Source organism: Schistocerca cancellata, chromosome 9 (genome assembly GCF_023864275.1).
Source record: "Schistocerca cancellata isolate TAMUIC-IGC-003103 chromosome 9, iqSchCanc2.1, whole genome shotgun sequence".
In the NCBI taxonomy this organism is placed as follows: Eukaryota; Metazoa; Arthropoda; class Insecta; order Orthoptera; family Acrididae; genus Schistocerca; species Schistocerca cancellata.
This window is the reverse complement of record NC_064634.1, coordinates 249535937-249551472: the sequence shown is the minus strand read 5'-3', so window position 1 is coordinate 249551472 and position 15536 is coordinate 249535937. Positions and strand designations below refer to the sequence as shown.

Sequence of the window (15536 nt, the reverse complement as noted above, 5' to 3'; positions counted from 1 at the left end):
TTATTTGGGAGTCTTCCGCAATCCTTTTCATAGGCTGCACAGCGACGAGACATGAATCCAGGAATTTTACAAAACCCCGAGAACTAAACAATTCTCAAAGTTGGTAGAATTGACGGGAAAACAACAGCGCATCAACTGGGCATTTCACTCAAAACATTTGCAACGTGGAGGTGGGAAAATATAAACATCTCAGCCTACTTACAAAGTTTAAAGGACTGGCCTTAAGTGATGACTCTAGGAATATAATATAACCCTCTACATATTGCCAGCATATGAACACTCATTCTTCCCACACACTGTATGTGAATGTAACGACGAGAAAACCTAATAACTGGTACAGTGGGATATAAACTCTGTCATGCACTTCAGAAAACTTTGCAAAGAATAGAGGAAGATGTAGATAATCACGTCATTCAAGAGTGGTTCTGTGTGCATGAAGATTAATTGTCACATCTGCCTTGGCCATGATGGTCATCAGATATCAATATTATTGAGGTTTCGTGGTCTAAGTTGGAGAGAAGGAAGCATGATCGCTATTCATCTCTATCATTGTTACCTGAACTCACTGTTACCTTGCAGGAAGTACAGCATAAGATTCCTTTGAAAACCATACAGGACCTGTATTAACCCATTCCACGATGGCTGGAAGCTGTTCTGGAATCCAACAGTTTTCGTACAATGTATAAGGCATGGTAATGCATTCTGTTTTAGGTGTTTCCACAATTTTGTCCACCACCTCTACATAAATACCATCTGACAACAAGTGTGCCAATTCGCATAAGAACTGAAAGTAATTCTGAGGATGTATTGCACAAAGATTAGTTTAATTTCAAGAAAGGAAAAGGCAGGAGAGAGTTCTCTCATTTCATTTAATTTTGAATGACTGGATACCTTCCAAGAATTAGCGGTCACAGAGGAAGCTTTTATAATGTAAGGTGGAATAAGGTATTCACAATCTTTATAAGAATGGGGCTAAAATGTAAAGATGGGTGAATAGTCCGCAATATCTACTGTAACAAAATCAGCAGCATTTTGTACTGTCAACCCCGACAGAGAGCAGAGGAGCAGAAGTGGGTTCACTAAAGGGGAGCAGGAACAAATTCAGCAATGCTCATGTTGTAGTCAGATATATTTACTTGTCTCAAACAGAATACAGGGATGCGATAGGCCCACACTGTAGGCAGGATAGATGTCAAACACATGGACATTGAAAGTGATACATTGTCAATTTCGGCCACAGCACAGTGTGGATTGGGGCAGAATGTTCTTTTTGGGCAGACAGCTCAGCAGAAGCTGACTTATGAATCAGTGCTGGCAATGCAGTCAAACCTCAAGGCCACTTAATGGATGGTTGCATTAAGACCCTGCTTGGCAGTGGTTTGAAGCGAAATTAATGTCACCCAGGAACTGGCCCTCGACATCTGGCTGGCAGCTTCAGTCGATGTCAGTATGGAATAGTAGGGTCCTAGTTGGACACTTGAGCCAGTTGGTGCCAGATGCAGGACCGTATGGCAAGCAGTCCCATTGAATGACACTGACCGATGTCTGTTTGCACCAGCAGACAGTGACTGAGCAAAGACGCCTCTATGAACCACACAATGGTAGTCTGCTCTACAGTAGTTGCCACCGCAATGTGTGTTGTCTTCTGGGCAGGCTGTATTTATACCACCTTACCCCAGCTTTTTGTAGTGTAGATGCCACAGGTGTCATGTAGTCACCACATCAGAATGCTAAACTGACATCTCGGATTTCTGTAACACCACTGGTTTCTGAATGTGGGTTGTACCAATGTACTGGGGCCTGATGGGAGAGGTAATGCTGAAACAGCTACTCGCAGCAATTTGCGGTGGATATGTGGTCATCCGACAGTGAGTTGGAAGATCTACAGAGTGGTGTTACAACACAAAATCTACAAGGGAGTAAGACAAGGCTGATTTAAAAGAACCAATATTAGGAATAAAGATGCTATTTTTCTCCCAAACAAATTTATTTGTTAATATATTGCTCTTTTAAGGGTACAAACTTTTACCAACATCACAGCCACGTTTTTAACACCTTCTAGCAATAGGAATTGTTAAGATCTCTAAAATACCTATCAGTCTCAATCATGACCTCCCCATTTGAGTGGTAATTTTTATCAGACTATGATTTTGTCATGTTTAGACATAAGAGACTGAAGTCATGTGAATATGATGGCTGAAGTAGCAATTCTAAAGGCACTAACATAATTCTGTGGTGAAAACTATAGATGAATGTTCTGGTACACTGTGGTGAAATAGGACCTTTTTTCTTTGCCAAATGAGCTATGTTCTATCCTAAAACACATTAAGTGTCCAATATCTTTTTGTAGTCTTCTCCAGTGATTGCTTTTTCTTCTTTCTTTCTTTCCTCCTTTTTCTGTTTATGGGTATCACATTCTTCATACACCGATAAACAACTTCATAACTTTTCCAGCTGATGGGACCATCTTTGCTTTCTTTGAAGCAGAAACCTATCAATTTTATTGTTGTCTGGTTCTAGGTTAAAACAACAAATCAGCACAAAAGATCTCTGGATCTCCCCAAAACAGGTTCAATGTGGAAAGCAACCTGCCTCAATGTTCACCATCAAGAATGGCAACATTTATTGGACCAACCATGTTTTCGTCATTTTTGCCCATCTAGCTGTCATCATTGATGGCTAAGTGTCACCAAGAAAAGCATCCAGTTTTGTATTAACTTATCACCAAATTTCCTTTGTTAAAGTGAAAATCAAATCATTGGATGATACTGCACTTTTTCCATTTCAGAGAAAACCATCAAAAACTTACTGAAAAAAAAGAAAAAAAAAGACCTGTTCAAAGGACTGGACTGCTTATTTAAAAAACAAAATGGTTTAAGGTTTAACAAAGCAAAGATGGAAGAAATGCAGAATACTGGCCTGATTAACATCAAAATTAGGAGCAATATAATAGTGAGAAGTAGATAGGCACAAGTGAAGAAAGTTTAATTCAATAAAAGAGCTCTGTTGTTGCATACACATATACACTGATATGGAAATGAGAATTAAGTTCCTGAAAGTCTACGCTTGAATCAGGGCATTGCAGGGAAGTGAATTGGGGGCCATCAGAAATCAGGAGGTGATGAAACAAGGAAACTAAAATCATTTGAAATGTGGTGCTATTGGAAATCCATTACTAGAAGAAGGGCATGTTAGCAGCACATCTGCCACAGTAATCAGGGATAATTATTCTGATAATGGAAGTAGTAGCAGTAGTAGTAGTATTAGTAGATAGACAAAACAGCAAAGGAAGACAAGGACTACAATATGCTAAAGAGCTTGTTAGATATAGCAGTTACACAGATATTATGACCAAAAGATAGGAAGAGATCAAGGACAGCATTAAACTAGTCAAGTGACTTTAAAAAATAAAAAGTTGTAGCTTTTCACTACATCCTTGGTAATATCACGCTACCTGATTTCTGCAAACAATTCTTCAGCAGAATTAAGAATAATATTTTTCTTTTCTCCAACAAGTCCGGGACCATCATCAGGCTTAGCAAATTTTTCAGCTGGCAGCTGCACAGTGCCTGCAACAAAATATAGCTTAAAGAAGTAGAAGATAACAAGTAACAAATTAGGAAGTGAGTTTCTTTCCTCAGAATGTGCGTATGCTGAGTTGGCTGAATATGCATCTGCAAATAAACTTGCAACTTACGCATGAATCTCATTCTATAAAATAAGGACAACACACACACACACACACACACACACACACACACACACACACACACTCACTTAAGATTATTTTCTCTTTTGAAATACACATCAAAGAAAATTTACTATTGTTTTTTTCCTCATAGTCAAGTGTATTAATTTACTGGGCAGTTTTTTAGCACTTTTGAAAACAAAACATTCACATTTTGGGCTGCAACACATTTAAATTAATTCCACTTTGACAGCCAAATGGTGGGGAAAATATGGTTCATTTAAGGATGAATGATGACCTTTTACATCAAGTGTCAAATCTAATGGCTGTAAATTTAAGCCGAGTATGGGATCCATTCATTATCTCAGTAATATATTCCAGTCCTGTCTGACCAGTAGTTTCCCAACTTTTTGCAGGTACCTTTGCCAGTTTGTAATGGAGCCAACCCCCCCCCCCCTTTTCTTCACAGTTTCACTGCAGTTGAATTTGGCCACGTATACAAACACTCTTATCACACATTTTATAATAATGAAGCTACTTTTTTGCAAATTTGATATTTTTAACAGATTAGCACCTCTTGTGAAAATTACCAAAATGGAATTTCAGCCAGTCAATAACTAAAAATAGATTTTGTGTGTGTGTGTGTGGGGGGGGGGGGGGGGGGGGGAGGAGGGGGAGGGGGAGGAGGGGGAGGAGGAAGTTTGTAAGCGGAAGCCAATTTTGGAAAGAAAGAATAATTTATGCTTAAATTACAACTGATTAAAATCGAAAAGGAAAATAGAAGATACATATTAATATTTAATGGTCATAATATTAATGTAAAATCCAAATACAATAAAATTGAAGTAAATGAAATAATAATAATGTTTATTACAATAATAATAGGAATCTGTTACTAGTAGCTCTCTTTTCCTGATAAGCAGATGCTGATATCCTGACACTGGACTCCATCTTCATTAACTGAAGTCTCAGGCTGCTCATCCCATATTCCTAATTTTACTATTTATAGAGACATGCCATCACTTCTGATGTCTGCAGGTCTCAAAATGCCTTTATCTTGGTTTCACTGACTACTCTAAGCTGGACAGCACAAGGAGATAAAGATTAGCACATCCTACCCACAGTACTCAATCTGTGGACCAATATTAGCAGACCTGGCATCTAAGACACTGCTGGAATTGTAGGAAGTGACTGATGAAACAGACGGAGTTGTGGCTTATGTTGATATAATGGTGATATAATGGGGACTCCAGACAGAATATCAGAAAAAGGAAACTATGTGCTCTCAAAGATGCAGAAGTGGAGCAGGAGTGACTAACAAAAGCCACAAACATACCTACATTTATGTGGTTTAAAAGCAGTATCATAGAAAGGGAAGAGGAAGAAGGTAAAGATGAGACGAGAGATCTGACACTGCGAGAAGAATCTGACAGAACACTGAAAGACCTAAGCTGACACAAAGTCCCCGGAGTAGAAGATACAACTGATGTATTTGGGCAAGCCTGTGTGCAGCTGGTGTACAAGATTTATGAGACAGGGAAAATATTCTCAGACTCCAAAAACAATATAACAATTACGATCCCAAGGACAAGAACTGCAGACAGGTGTGAATATTACTGAACAATTAGTTCAGAAAGTCATTGTTGCAAACTACTGACACAAATTATTTACAAAGCAAAACTGGTAGAAGCTGACTTAGGGGAAGATCAGTTTGGGTTCCCAAGAAATGTGGGAACACTCAAGGCAATACCAACCCTGCAACTTCTCTTAGAAGGTAGGTTAAGAAAAGGCAAAGCCATGTCTACAGCATTTGTAGATTTAGAGACAGCTTTGGGCAAGAGAGCTTTTGGCAATGTTGTCTGGAATGCACTCTTGGGAAATTTTGAGGACAGCAGGGGCAAAATACAGGGAGCTAAAGATTATTTACAATTTGTGTGCAAACTAGTTAGCACTTGTAAGAGTCAAAGAGCATGAAAGGGAAACAGTGGTTAAGAAGTGAGGCAGGATTGTAGCCCATCTCCAAAATTATTCAATCTGCGCACTGAACAAGCAGTAAAGGAAACCACAGAAAAATTTGGAGAAGAAATTAAAAGTTCAAAGAGAAGAAATAGAAACTTAGGAGGTTTGCTGATGACACTGTAATTCTGTCAGAGAGAGCAGTAGAATGGAATGGACAGTGTCTTGAAAGGAGGATATAAATGAACATTTACAAAAACAGAAAATGGATTATGGTATGTAATCAAACTAACGCTGAAGGAATTAGATTAGAAAATAAGGCACTAAAAGTAGCAGATGAGATTTCCTATTTGGACAACAAAATAACTGTCTATGGCCCAAATAGAGAGGATATAAAATGCAGACTGGCAATGGCAAGAAAAGCATTTCTGAAGAAGAGAAACTAGTTAATACTGAAATAAATTTAAGTGTTAGGATGTCTTTTTGAAAGTATTTGTCTGGAGTTAAGCCTTGTACAGAAATGAAAACTGGACAATAAACAGTTCAGACAAGAAGAGAACAGAACCTTTTGAAATATAGTGCAAGTAGTTACCAATGAATTAAGTTGCAGTAGATATCTGAGAGATGAAGAGGCTTGCACAAGATAGAATAATGTGCAGAGCTGTATTAAAATGGTCTTCAGACTGAAGACGATGATGATGTCACTGTGTTCAATAACCAGATAAAACCTCAATGACACATAGCACTGTATTTAAGAGTTTTCCTCAACAACAGAAAAGATCCTTCAGCACATGTAGAAACCACATGCCAAAAGGCAGTTACACAGCAAGGGCTGGCACTGCCAACCGCAACTTACCCCTGGGGGCTATAAAACACATAATGCAAGTGCTGGTATAAAACACAGCCACCCAAAAACATACAGACTGAAGGGTCGTTCTTTTAAGGACGATGGGAGAGTTCAGTATTATACCAGCATAGACACTCTAGATCATTGTGGAAATATGATTTGCTGACCCCACAACAAAATATTTTGCTGCAACATAAAAACTCCGATAAAGTACAAGAAATTACAAGTTCAAGAATAAACAATACATTACATATTTTTAACTGGCATCTTGACAAATGGCAGATGGACTGGGATAGTGCAGATACAGGATGCTGAGTACACAGTCTCCTCCCGAACATCAGAGAAAATACTTCAAACAAATCGCACCATTCCCAACAGAGGTGTGGGTCATTTTATACTAGGAACTCTCCACAGCCCCAGACCTTCTACATAATGGGAAACAGACCATCAACACTGTGTAACTGTGGTGCTTTTGGATCCTCTTAGCATGTGGTTATCAATATGCTCTCTCCAAGAGGAAGCTAGGAGAGATGAACAATCTCAGGGCAAAATATAACTGTTAATTAGGAATACTGATACATTTAACTTAATGAATATTGTTACAAATATATCTAGGAATGAACTAAACAAGTTCAAAATAGTTATTCAAAATAGAAACACAGGTCTGAGTAATGTTAAAAATTGGTTAAGGAGTAAGGAGATGTTTAAGATGCCAATGATGGAGACGGTGTGAATAATTGGCAGTAGTGCCACTGGTTAGTGAATGAACACTGTCAGATCAATTAAGTATTGTGTCTGTTGTATAATAAGATATGTAATTGCAATTTCATTTAGTATAACTACATTAGTAACTAGTTGTAGGATAGTATTTCATCTGAAAGGGTTAGCATTATGCTGGGTTATCAACAACTACACAATTAATTATAATTACAATATTAAATGGTATTTAAAGTAAAACTATCAAACAGATTGTGTACGAAATCCATATGGAGCTGTGCTGGCTCGACAAATATGAAGGCAAACAGTCAACAGAGGGCCACTGATACTACAGAATACAAACAGTGTATGTAACAACAATATTTACAGAAAATGCAGAGGTAACTATAAGTTACTAAATAAGCAGCAACCAGTCGCAAAATCATGTTTTCTTTATTTACTTTTGCAAATTGATTTCAACTGATTAACAGCCATCATCGCTGCTACAAATACAACAATAAAAATAAAAATAATTAATAACAGTGACCAAATGAATAAATGTACATAAAGCATATCTAAAAACAAAGATGATGTAACCAAACAAAATTGTTGGTATGTTGATAGAAACACTAACAAACACAAACACAAAATTCAAGCTTTCGCAACCCACGGTTGCTTCATCAGGAAAGAGGGAAGGAGAGGGAAAGACGAAAGGATGTGGATTTTAAGGGAGAGGGCAAGGAGTCATTCCAATCCCGGGAGCAGAAAGACTTACCTTAGGGGAAAAAAGGGACAGGTATACACTCGCGCGCGCGCGCACACGCGCATATCCATCCGCACATATATGGACACAAGCAGACATATGTAAAGGCGAAGAGTTTGGGCAGAGATATCAGTCGAGGCGGATGTACAGAGGCAAAGATGTTGTTGAATGACAGATGAGGTATGAGAGGCGGCAACTTGAAATTAGCGGAGGTTGAGGCCTGGTGGGTAACGGGAAGAGAGGATATATTGAAGGGCAAGTTCCCACCTTCAGAGTTCTGGTAGGTTGGTGTTAGTGGGAAGTATCTAGATAACCCGGATGGTTTAACACTGTGCCAAGATGTGCTGGCCATCACCAAGGCACGTTTAGCCACAGGGTGATCCTCATTACCAGCAAACACTGTCTGCCTGTGTCCATTCATGCGAATGGACAGTTTGTTGCTGGTCATTCCCACATAGAAAGCTTCACAGTGTAGGCAGGTCAGTTGGTAAATCACGTGGGTGCTATCACACGTGGCTCTGCCTTTGATCGTGTACACCTTCCGGGTTACAGGACTGGAGTAGGTGGTGGTAGGAGGGTGCATGGGACAGGTTTTACACCAGGGGCGGTTACAAGGGTAGGAGCCAGAGGGTAGGGAAGGTGGTTTGGGGATTTCCTAGGGATGAACTAAGAGGTTACGAAGGTTAGGTGGATGGCTGAAAGACACTCTTGGTGGAGTGGGGAGGATTTCATGAAGGATGGATCTCATTTCAGGGCAGGATTTGAGGAAGTCGTATCCCTGCTGGGGAGCCACATTCAGAGTCTGATCCAGTTCCGGAAAGTATCCCGTCACAAGCGGGGCACTTTTGGGGTTCTTCTGTGGGAGGTTCTGGGTTTGAGGGGATGAGGAAGTGGCTCTGATTATTTGCTTCTGTACCGGGTCGGGGGGTAGTTGCGGGATGCGAAAGCTGTTTTCAGGTTGCTGGTGTAATGGTTCAGGGATTCAGGACTGGAGCAGATTCGTTTGCCACAAAGACCTAGGCTGTAGGGAAGGGACCGTTTGATATGGAATGGGTGGCAGCTGTCATAATGGAGGTACTGTTGCTTGTTGGTTGGTTTGATGTGGGTGAATGTGTGAAGCTGGCCATTGGACAGATGGAGGTCTACGTCAAGGAAAGTGGAATGGGATTTGGAGTAGGACCAAGTGAATCTGATGGAACCAAAGGAGTTGAGGTAGAACCTCCCACCGAAGGACCCCAAAAGTGCCCCACTTGTGACAGGATACTTTCCGGCACTGGATCAGACTCTGAATGTGGCTCCCCAGCAGGGATACGACTTCCTCAAATCCTGCCCTGAAATGAGATCCATCCTTCATGAAATCCTCCCCACTCCACCAAGAGTGTCTTTCCGCCGTCCACCTAACCTTCGTAACCTCTTGGTTCATCCCTAGGAAATCCCCAAACCACCTTCCCTACCCTCTGGCTCCTACCCTTGTAACTGCCCCTGGTGTAAAACCTGTCCCATGCATCCTCATACCACCACCTACTCCAGTCCTGTAACCCGGAAGGTGTGCACGATCAAAGGCAGAGCCACGTGTGATAGCACCCACGTGATTTACCAACTGACCTGCCTACACTGTGAAGCTTTCTATGTGGGAATGACCAGCAACAAACTGTCCATTCGCATGAATGGACACAGGCAGACAGTGTTTGCTGGTAATGAGGATCACCCTGTGGCTAAACGTGCCTTGGTGATGGCCAGCACATCTTGGCACAGTGTTACACCATCCAGGTTATCTGGATACTTCCCACTAACACCAACCTATCAGAACTATGAAGGTGGGAACTTGCCCTTCAATATATCCTCTCTTCCCGTTACCCACCAGGCCTCAACCTCCGCTAATTTCAAGTTGCCGCCTCTCATACCTCATCTGTCATTCAACAACATCTTTGCCTCTGTACTTCGCCTCGACTGATATCTCTGCCCAAACTCTTTGCCTTTACATATGTCTGCTTATATGTGCGGATGGATGTGTGTGTGTGTGTGTGTGTGTGTGTGTGTGTGTGTGTGTGTGTGTGTGTGCGTGCGTGCGCGTTGCGTGTGCGTGTGTGTGTGTGTGTGTGTGTGTGTGTGTGTGCGGGTGCGAGCGAGTGTATACCTGTCCCTTTTTCCCCCCCTAAGGTAAGTCTTTCCGCTCTCGGGATTGGAATGACTCCTTGCCCTCTCCCTTAAAATCCACATCCTTTCATCTTTCCCTCTCCTTCCCTCTTTCCTGATGAAGCAACTGTGGGTTGCGAAAGCTTGAATTTTATGTTTGTGTTTGTTAGTGTCTCTATCAACATTCCAACGCTTTCGTTTGGTAAGTTACATCATCTTTGTTTTTAGACATATTTTTCCCACGTAGAATGTTTCCCTCTATTATATTCAAGGTACATAAAGCAACGTATAACCAATTAAATGTATACAGACGCATTAAACCGTTTAAAATACACATATAAATTTACCTTTCAACGAATATGAGTAGTAACACTGTCTTAGGCAGAGGTTAAACATAAAGTGATACATCGAGAATTGACTATGACAACGAGAAACTAAAAGGGGGTGCTGCAAAGCAAACCCGCCTTCTATGGAAAAAGGTACAGCTAAAATAAAAATGAGAAGAAGATACTACATACAAAGTGAGGTAAAATATAATGATAAAATACTGAAATATTTACAAAAAATGGATATATTGACAAAGATTTTGTCAACCACATAGTACAGTTCTATACGCCAAAAAGCGATTGTACAAACTGGTAAAAAAAGAACAAACATAGGTGAGAAGCATACCACAGAAAAAATTTTTAAAAACTTTTGAAAAACTTAAAATTATTATCGAAGACATAAAACGGTGTTGGCATCCATCTAGCGTACAGTTAATGATATTCAGGAAGATTCGTTGAAAGGTAAATTTGTATGTGCATTTTAAATGGTCTAATGTGTCTATATACATTTAATTTGTTTTATGTTGCTTTATGTACATTCATTCATTTGGTCACTGTTATTAATTATTTTTATTCTTGTTCTTGTATTTGTAGCACCGATGATGCTGTTAATTAGTTGAAATCGATTTGCAAAAGTAAATAAAGAAAACATGATTTTGTGACTGGTTGCTGCTTATTTGGTAATTTTATGGTTTACAGTCACTGCACAACTTGAGAACCACATGGAGCCCACCATTTGTAACTATAAGTGTACATTGTTCTCCTACTATATGTAGATAAAACGTCAAGATATAGCAAAGTACTTGCAAACTGAAAGATATCAAACTGAATTCATGAACACCACAATGATAAAATCCGCTACAGTTGTAAAAATTATTTATTTCTAAAAAAAAAAAAGGACACAGCCCAGATTCAGGACCTGTGTCCCATCTTAAGGTGCATCTGCATCAATAATTCTTAGGAAAAAAACATACATACATTAAAATGTGAATCCACAAAGGATGCATAACTGAGGTTAAAATACTTGTCTTTCTTCATGCGGATCCATGTGTGGCACACCCCTAAGCCTGGACTGATAAATTTGGTAACGGGGGATTTGGATTGTTGGCCCATTAACACTTCACATATTTAATTCCATTTAACAGTAGTTTCCACTCCTCTAATCAGGGACCTTTGTCCTTTTATGTAGGTCCTCCCCTGCAAGAGGCTTTCCGGCAGACCTAGGATTGAAGAGGATATTCTGCTGCATGCCATATATCAGGGATGCACTATTTTTAACAAATTTTGGCCTATTTTAAACTAAGTTATGTATTCTTTGTGGACTCACATTTTAATGTACATATAAGGGTTTTTTCTAAGAGTTTCTGTTTGTTCTGTTCAGCTTTGACTACTTTAACCATGTGAATAGATATTATTATTATCATACATAATTTTGCATATGCACCTGAAGATAGGACACATGTCCTGAAATTAGGTTGTGTATCCCTTTTTGAAATAACTAATTTTTACAACTGTAACAGATTTTATCATTGATGATGAACAACAGTTGTGGAGAGTCGGTCAAAGAGAAAAATTTGTCAAAACCCATGAAGTTGTTTTGTGTTGTGTCTGGCAGCTGAAGAGCCAGGCTGACTTCAGCTGGCCGAGACTGAGGTCACGCACGCTTGTGTGTGTGTGTGTGTGTGTGTGTGTGTGTGTGTGTGTGTTGTTTTGTGTTGTGTCTGGCAGCTGAAGAGCCAGGCTGACTTCAGCTGGCCGAGACTGAGGTCACGCACGCTTGTGTGTGTGTGTGTGTGTGTGTGTGTGTGTGTGTGTGTGTGTGGGCGCGCGGGCTCGCACGTGCGTGCGTTTGCTTGACAAAGGCTTTTTTGGCCGAAAGTTTATTTTGTAACAGTCTTTTTGTTATACTTATCTGCAACTCAGCATTTACGGTGAGTAGCAACTATACTTTTCATAATATTGTTACATACCATCCTGGATTTTCCATTGTTTAATTTTATCAAATAAATCTTTAAGATGGACAGTGCCAAAACAACACAGTTTGGCTATACCACAAATGCTTACATTATCAGATTGTAAAAACTCGCCTATTGTATCAAAACATCCATAGGAACCTCACACACACTTTCCACTACATAGGCACTTGACCTCAGTGTACAGGAGAATACATTCAAATTCTTCAACAATTTCTTGACAGAGATTGTGAAACAACACATGTTCAAAGAATGCACTTTTATCTTGTTCACTGCATTAATGATAAAGTGCAGAGATTCATTACCTCTTTCACTCACACTTTTGCAATGAGTGGCTGCAGATTTTAAATGTGTTATAAAACAGTGATAACAATCAGCCATGTATGCACCTCCATCTGTTGCTAATGGATTTTTTTGTTTCTTCCAAAGGTTTCTCGAATACATGTGCTATTAATGTAGGTTTGGCGTTTTTAACCTATTTACTAAGTCATAGAGTCAGTACTGCCAAGTTTGTTCCTACGTTTCTCAGGAGTCCTAACTGGTATTCACCAATGTCAGTCTCTAAAAGTTTTTCCATTCTTCTGCCAATAGCAACAGTCAATATTTTGCAGCCACAACTTATTAACTGACAGTTTGGTAGTATTCACTCCTGTTACAACTTGCTTTTTTTTTGGAACTGGGATTATTACAGATTTACTGAAGCCTGAGGGTATTTGTCCTATCTCATATCTTGTACACCAGATGGAATAGTTATTCCAAGGCTAACACACCCAAGGATCTCAATAATTCTGAGGGATCTGTTTCAGCTTAGCCTACCAATGTCCTGTCAAGTTCTTTTTATAGTGTCAAATCTCCCACCTTACCTTCATTTATTTCCTATTCCGTTTCTATAATACTGTCTTCATGTTCCTATCCCTTGTATAGCCCTTCTATATATTCCTTCCACCTTCCAGTTTTCCCATCTTTGTTCAGTACTTTGCTTGCCATCTGAGTTTTTGATATTCATACAGTTGCTTTCTCTTTTCTCCAAATGTGTCTTTAATTTTGCTATATTCATCATATATCTTTGCCGTAGTCATATGTGCTTCTAATGCTGTACAGTTATCCTCTAGCCATACCTAATTTACATTTCTACACTTCTTGTCAACATCATTTTCTAGATGTCTGTATTCCCTTTTGCTTTCTGAATTTTTATGTTTTCTCATTTTGACAATTACATTCAATATTTCATGTGTTGCCCAAGGATATCTACTGAGTTTTGTCTTTCTGCCTATTTGATACTCTGCTGCCCTTACAATTTAACCTCCAAAGCTACCCATTTATCTTTTATTCTATCCCTTTTCTGTTTTCACTCAACTGTTGCCCAACAGTCCCTTCGAAAGTCTCGGTAACCTTTGGTTCTTTCAGTTTATCCAGGTCCCATCTCCGTAATCTTGTACTTTCTGCAATTTCTTCAGTTTTAATTTGCTGTTCATAACAAACAAATTATGGTCAGAGCCCCATCTGCCTCTGGAATTGTTTTGCAGTTTAGAATCTGGTTTCAAAAACTCTGTTTTATGTGAGGTGTCTCATATTGGTGGCACATTATAGGAGTTTCAATTACCTAAACTTATTATGCATGAGCAACTGATCCGTGTCAATGTGGACTGAGGAGTGTAACTTTTTTATGTGTTTTTAAGTTATTATCGCTGTAATATGTATGAGGATATGGCTGTCTGATGACTGATGTTTACATTTCAAACAAAGCAGTGTGATGCATGCCAAAGAGAACACAGCTGGCAGCTATCACATTTCACAAAGGCGCATATGAAGAACACAAATATTGTTAACTCAGTTTAATGGTTCTGAATAAATTTATCGTGACTAAAGACAGAGCACCATTTTTAATGGGTCACAAATAAGATCACATAACTTCTTGTTAACTCGACAGGAGAGTTATTTGCTTTTTGGAGAAGTCGGTGTGTTAGTTCATGTTGGTTGACATTTGGCGCTATCACAGGAAGGATTTAAGCAGGGCCTAGTTCTTGTTAAATTAATGCCAAGGTTCCTACAGACAATACTGTTGGTTTTGTAAATGTTCGCAACTGACAGTATCATAACACGTAGTATATCTTGTTCAGTTTGGTTTCACGTCAGTGTTTATCTCAGGCTGTATGATCAGTGACCATGAATATTTCATATTTGTCATCATCATCATGAGGATGTTGTTTTGAGGAGGATTTTGATAGTCAGCAGACTTCCGGTACATTGCCGTAAGGAAATAATGACATAGTTGTGCAGAACCCTCTAATGAATTGAATGGTTTATTTTTTCTTGCTTATGTGGTTGAAAGTAGTGAGTCGACTCAACGGACTTTCTGTTGATTAGCAACCTACTTCCTTAATAATTTTGAAATATTATGGTTAGATAATTGGATACTAACTTAATAGTGAACAAGACACAAACCTCTGTGGGAAAAGGACGAAATAGTGAGTCCATGGTTGGAACCATTAACTGAAAAATGATAGTGTCATCATTTTCTCCAAAAAAAATGTGTCGAGAGGTCAAATTTTCCTATAATCTTAGTGGAGTTCAGTTAAATTGGAGCAAATGCCTGAAGTGATGAAGTTCTGTTGAAATATCTTCAGATACAAAGAAAGTAGCTGTGGCAATCTATGTATATTTGAATAGGAGAGATTGTTGGCAGTACTTTGTGGGGAATTCTGGCTCTTGCACACCATCAACATATGCAGGTTTTACCCCCAGTTACCTTAAGTAAAGAAAGAAAAATAAAAGCACATACAAAGAAACATTCTTACTTTAAAGAAAAAGAAATGTAAGAAAAATGATCTGTTATGGAGAAAAAGTAAAGTTTTATTAGTGATAAGTTTACAGTTAAATATTATTTAGATACGCTGGTGTTCAGAGATTCAAATTGACTTTGATAAAAAAAAAGACTTGACAGATTTATGGCAAGATACCTGCAACTATTTAGCTTTATGTTAAGGTAAGCAATGTTTGATACATAAAAGACCCTAAAAATAAAAGTTGATAACAGAAAGCAAATGGAAGAAAAATCATAAATAAAGAAATATTTTAATGCCATAAGTCACTGCTGTTAACAGTTATGTCACTCGTGCTACAGAATCTTTGTTAGATTAAACTGCTTAAT

General features: G+C 39.0%; 1 protein-coding gene across 1 annotated transcript in view; it reads right to left on the bottom strand.

The window, feature by feature from the left end:
- The window catches only part of LOC126100713 (vacuolar protein sorting-associated protein 33A), a 124531-nt gene that overhangs the window by 64694 nt on the left and 44301 nt on the right, over positions 1-15536 (bottom strand). Inside the window, exon 6 of the mRNA XM_049911332.1 lies at positions 3455-3569. Coding sequence (XP_049767289.1) covers positions 3455-3569 — 115 coding nt within the window. The remainder of the gene's footprint in view (positions 1-3454; positions 3570-15536) is intronic.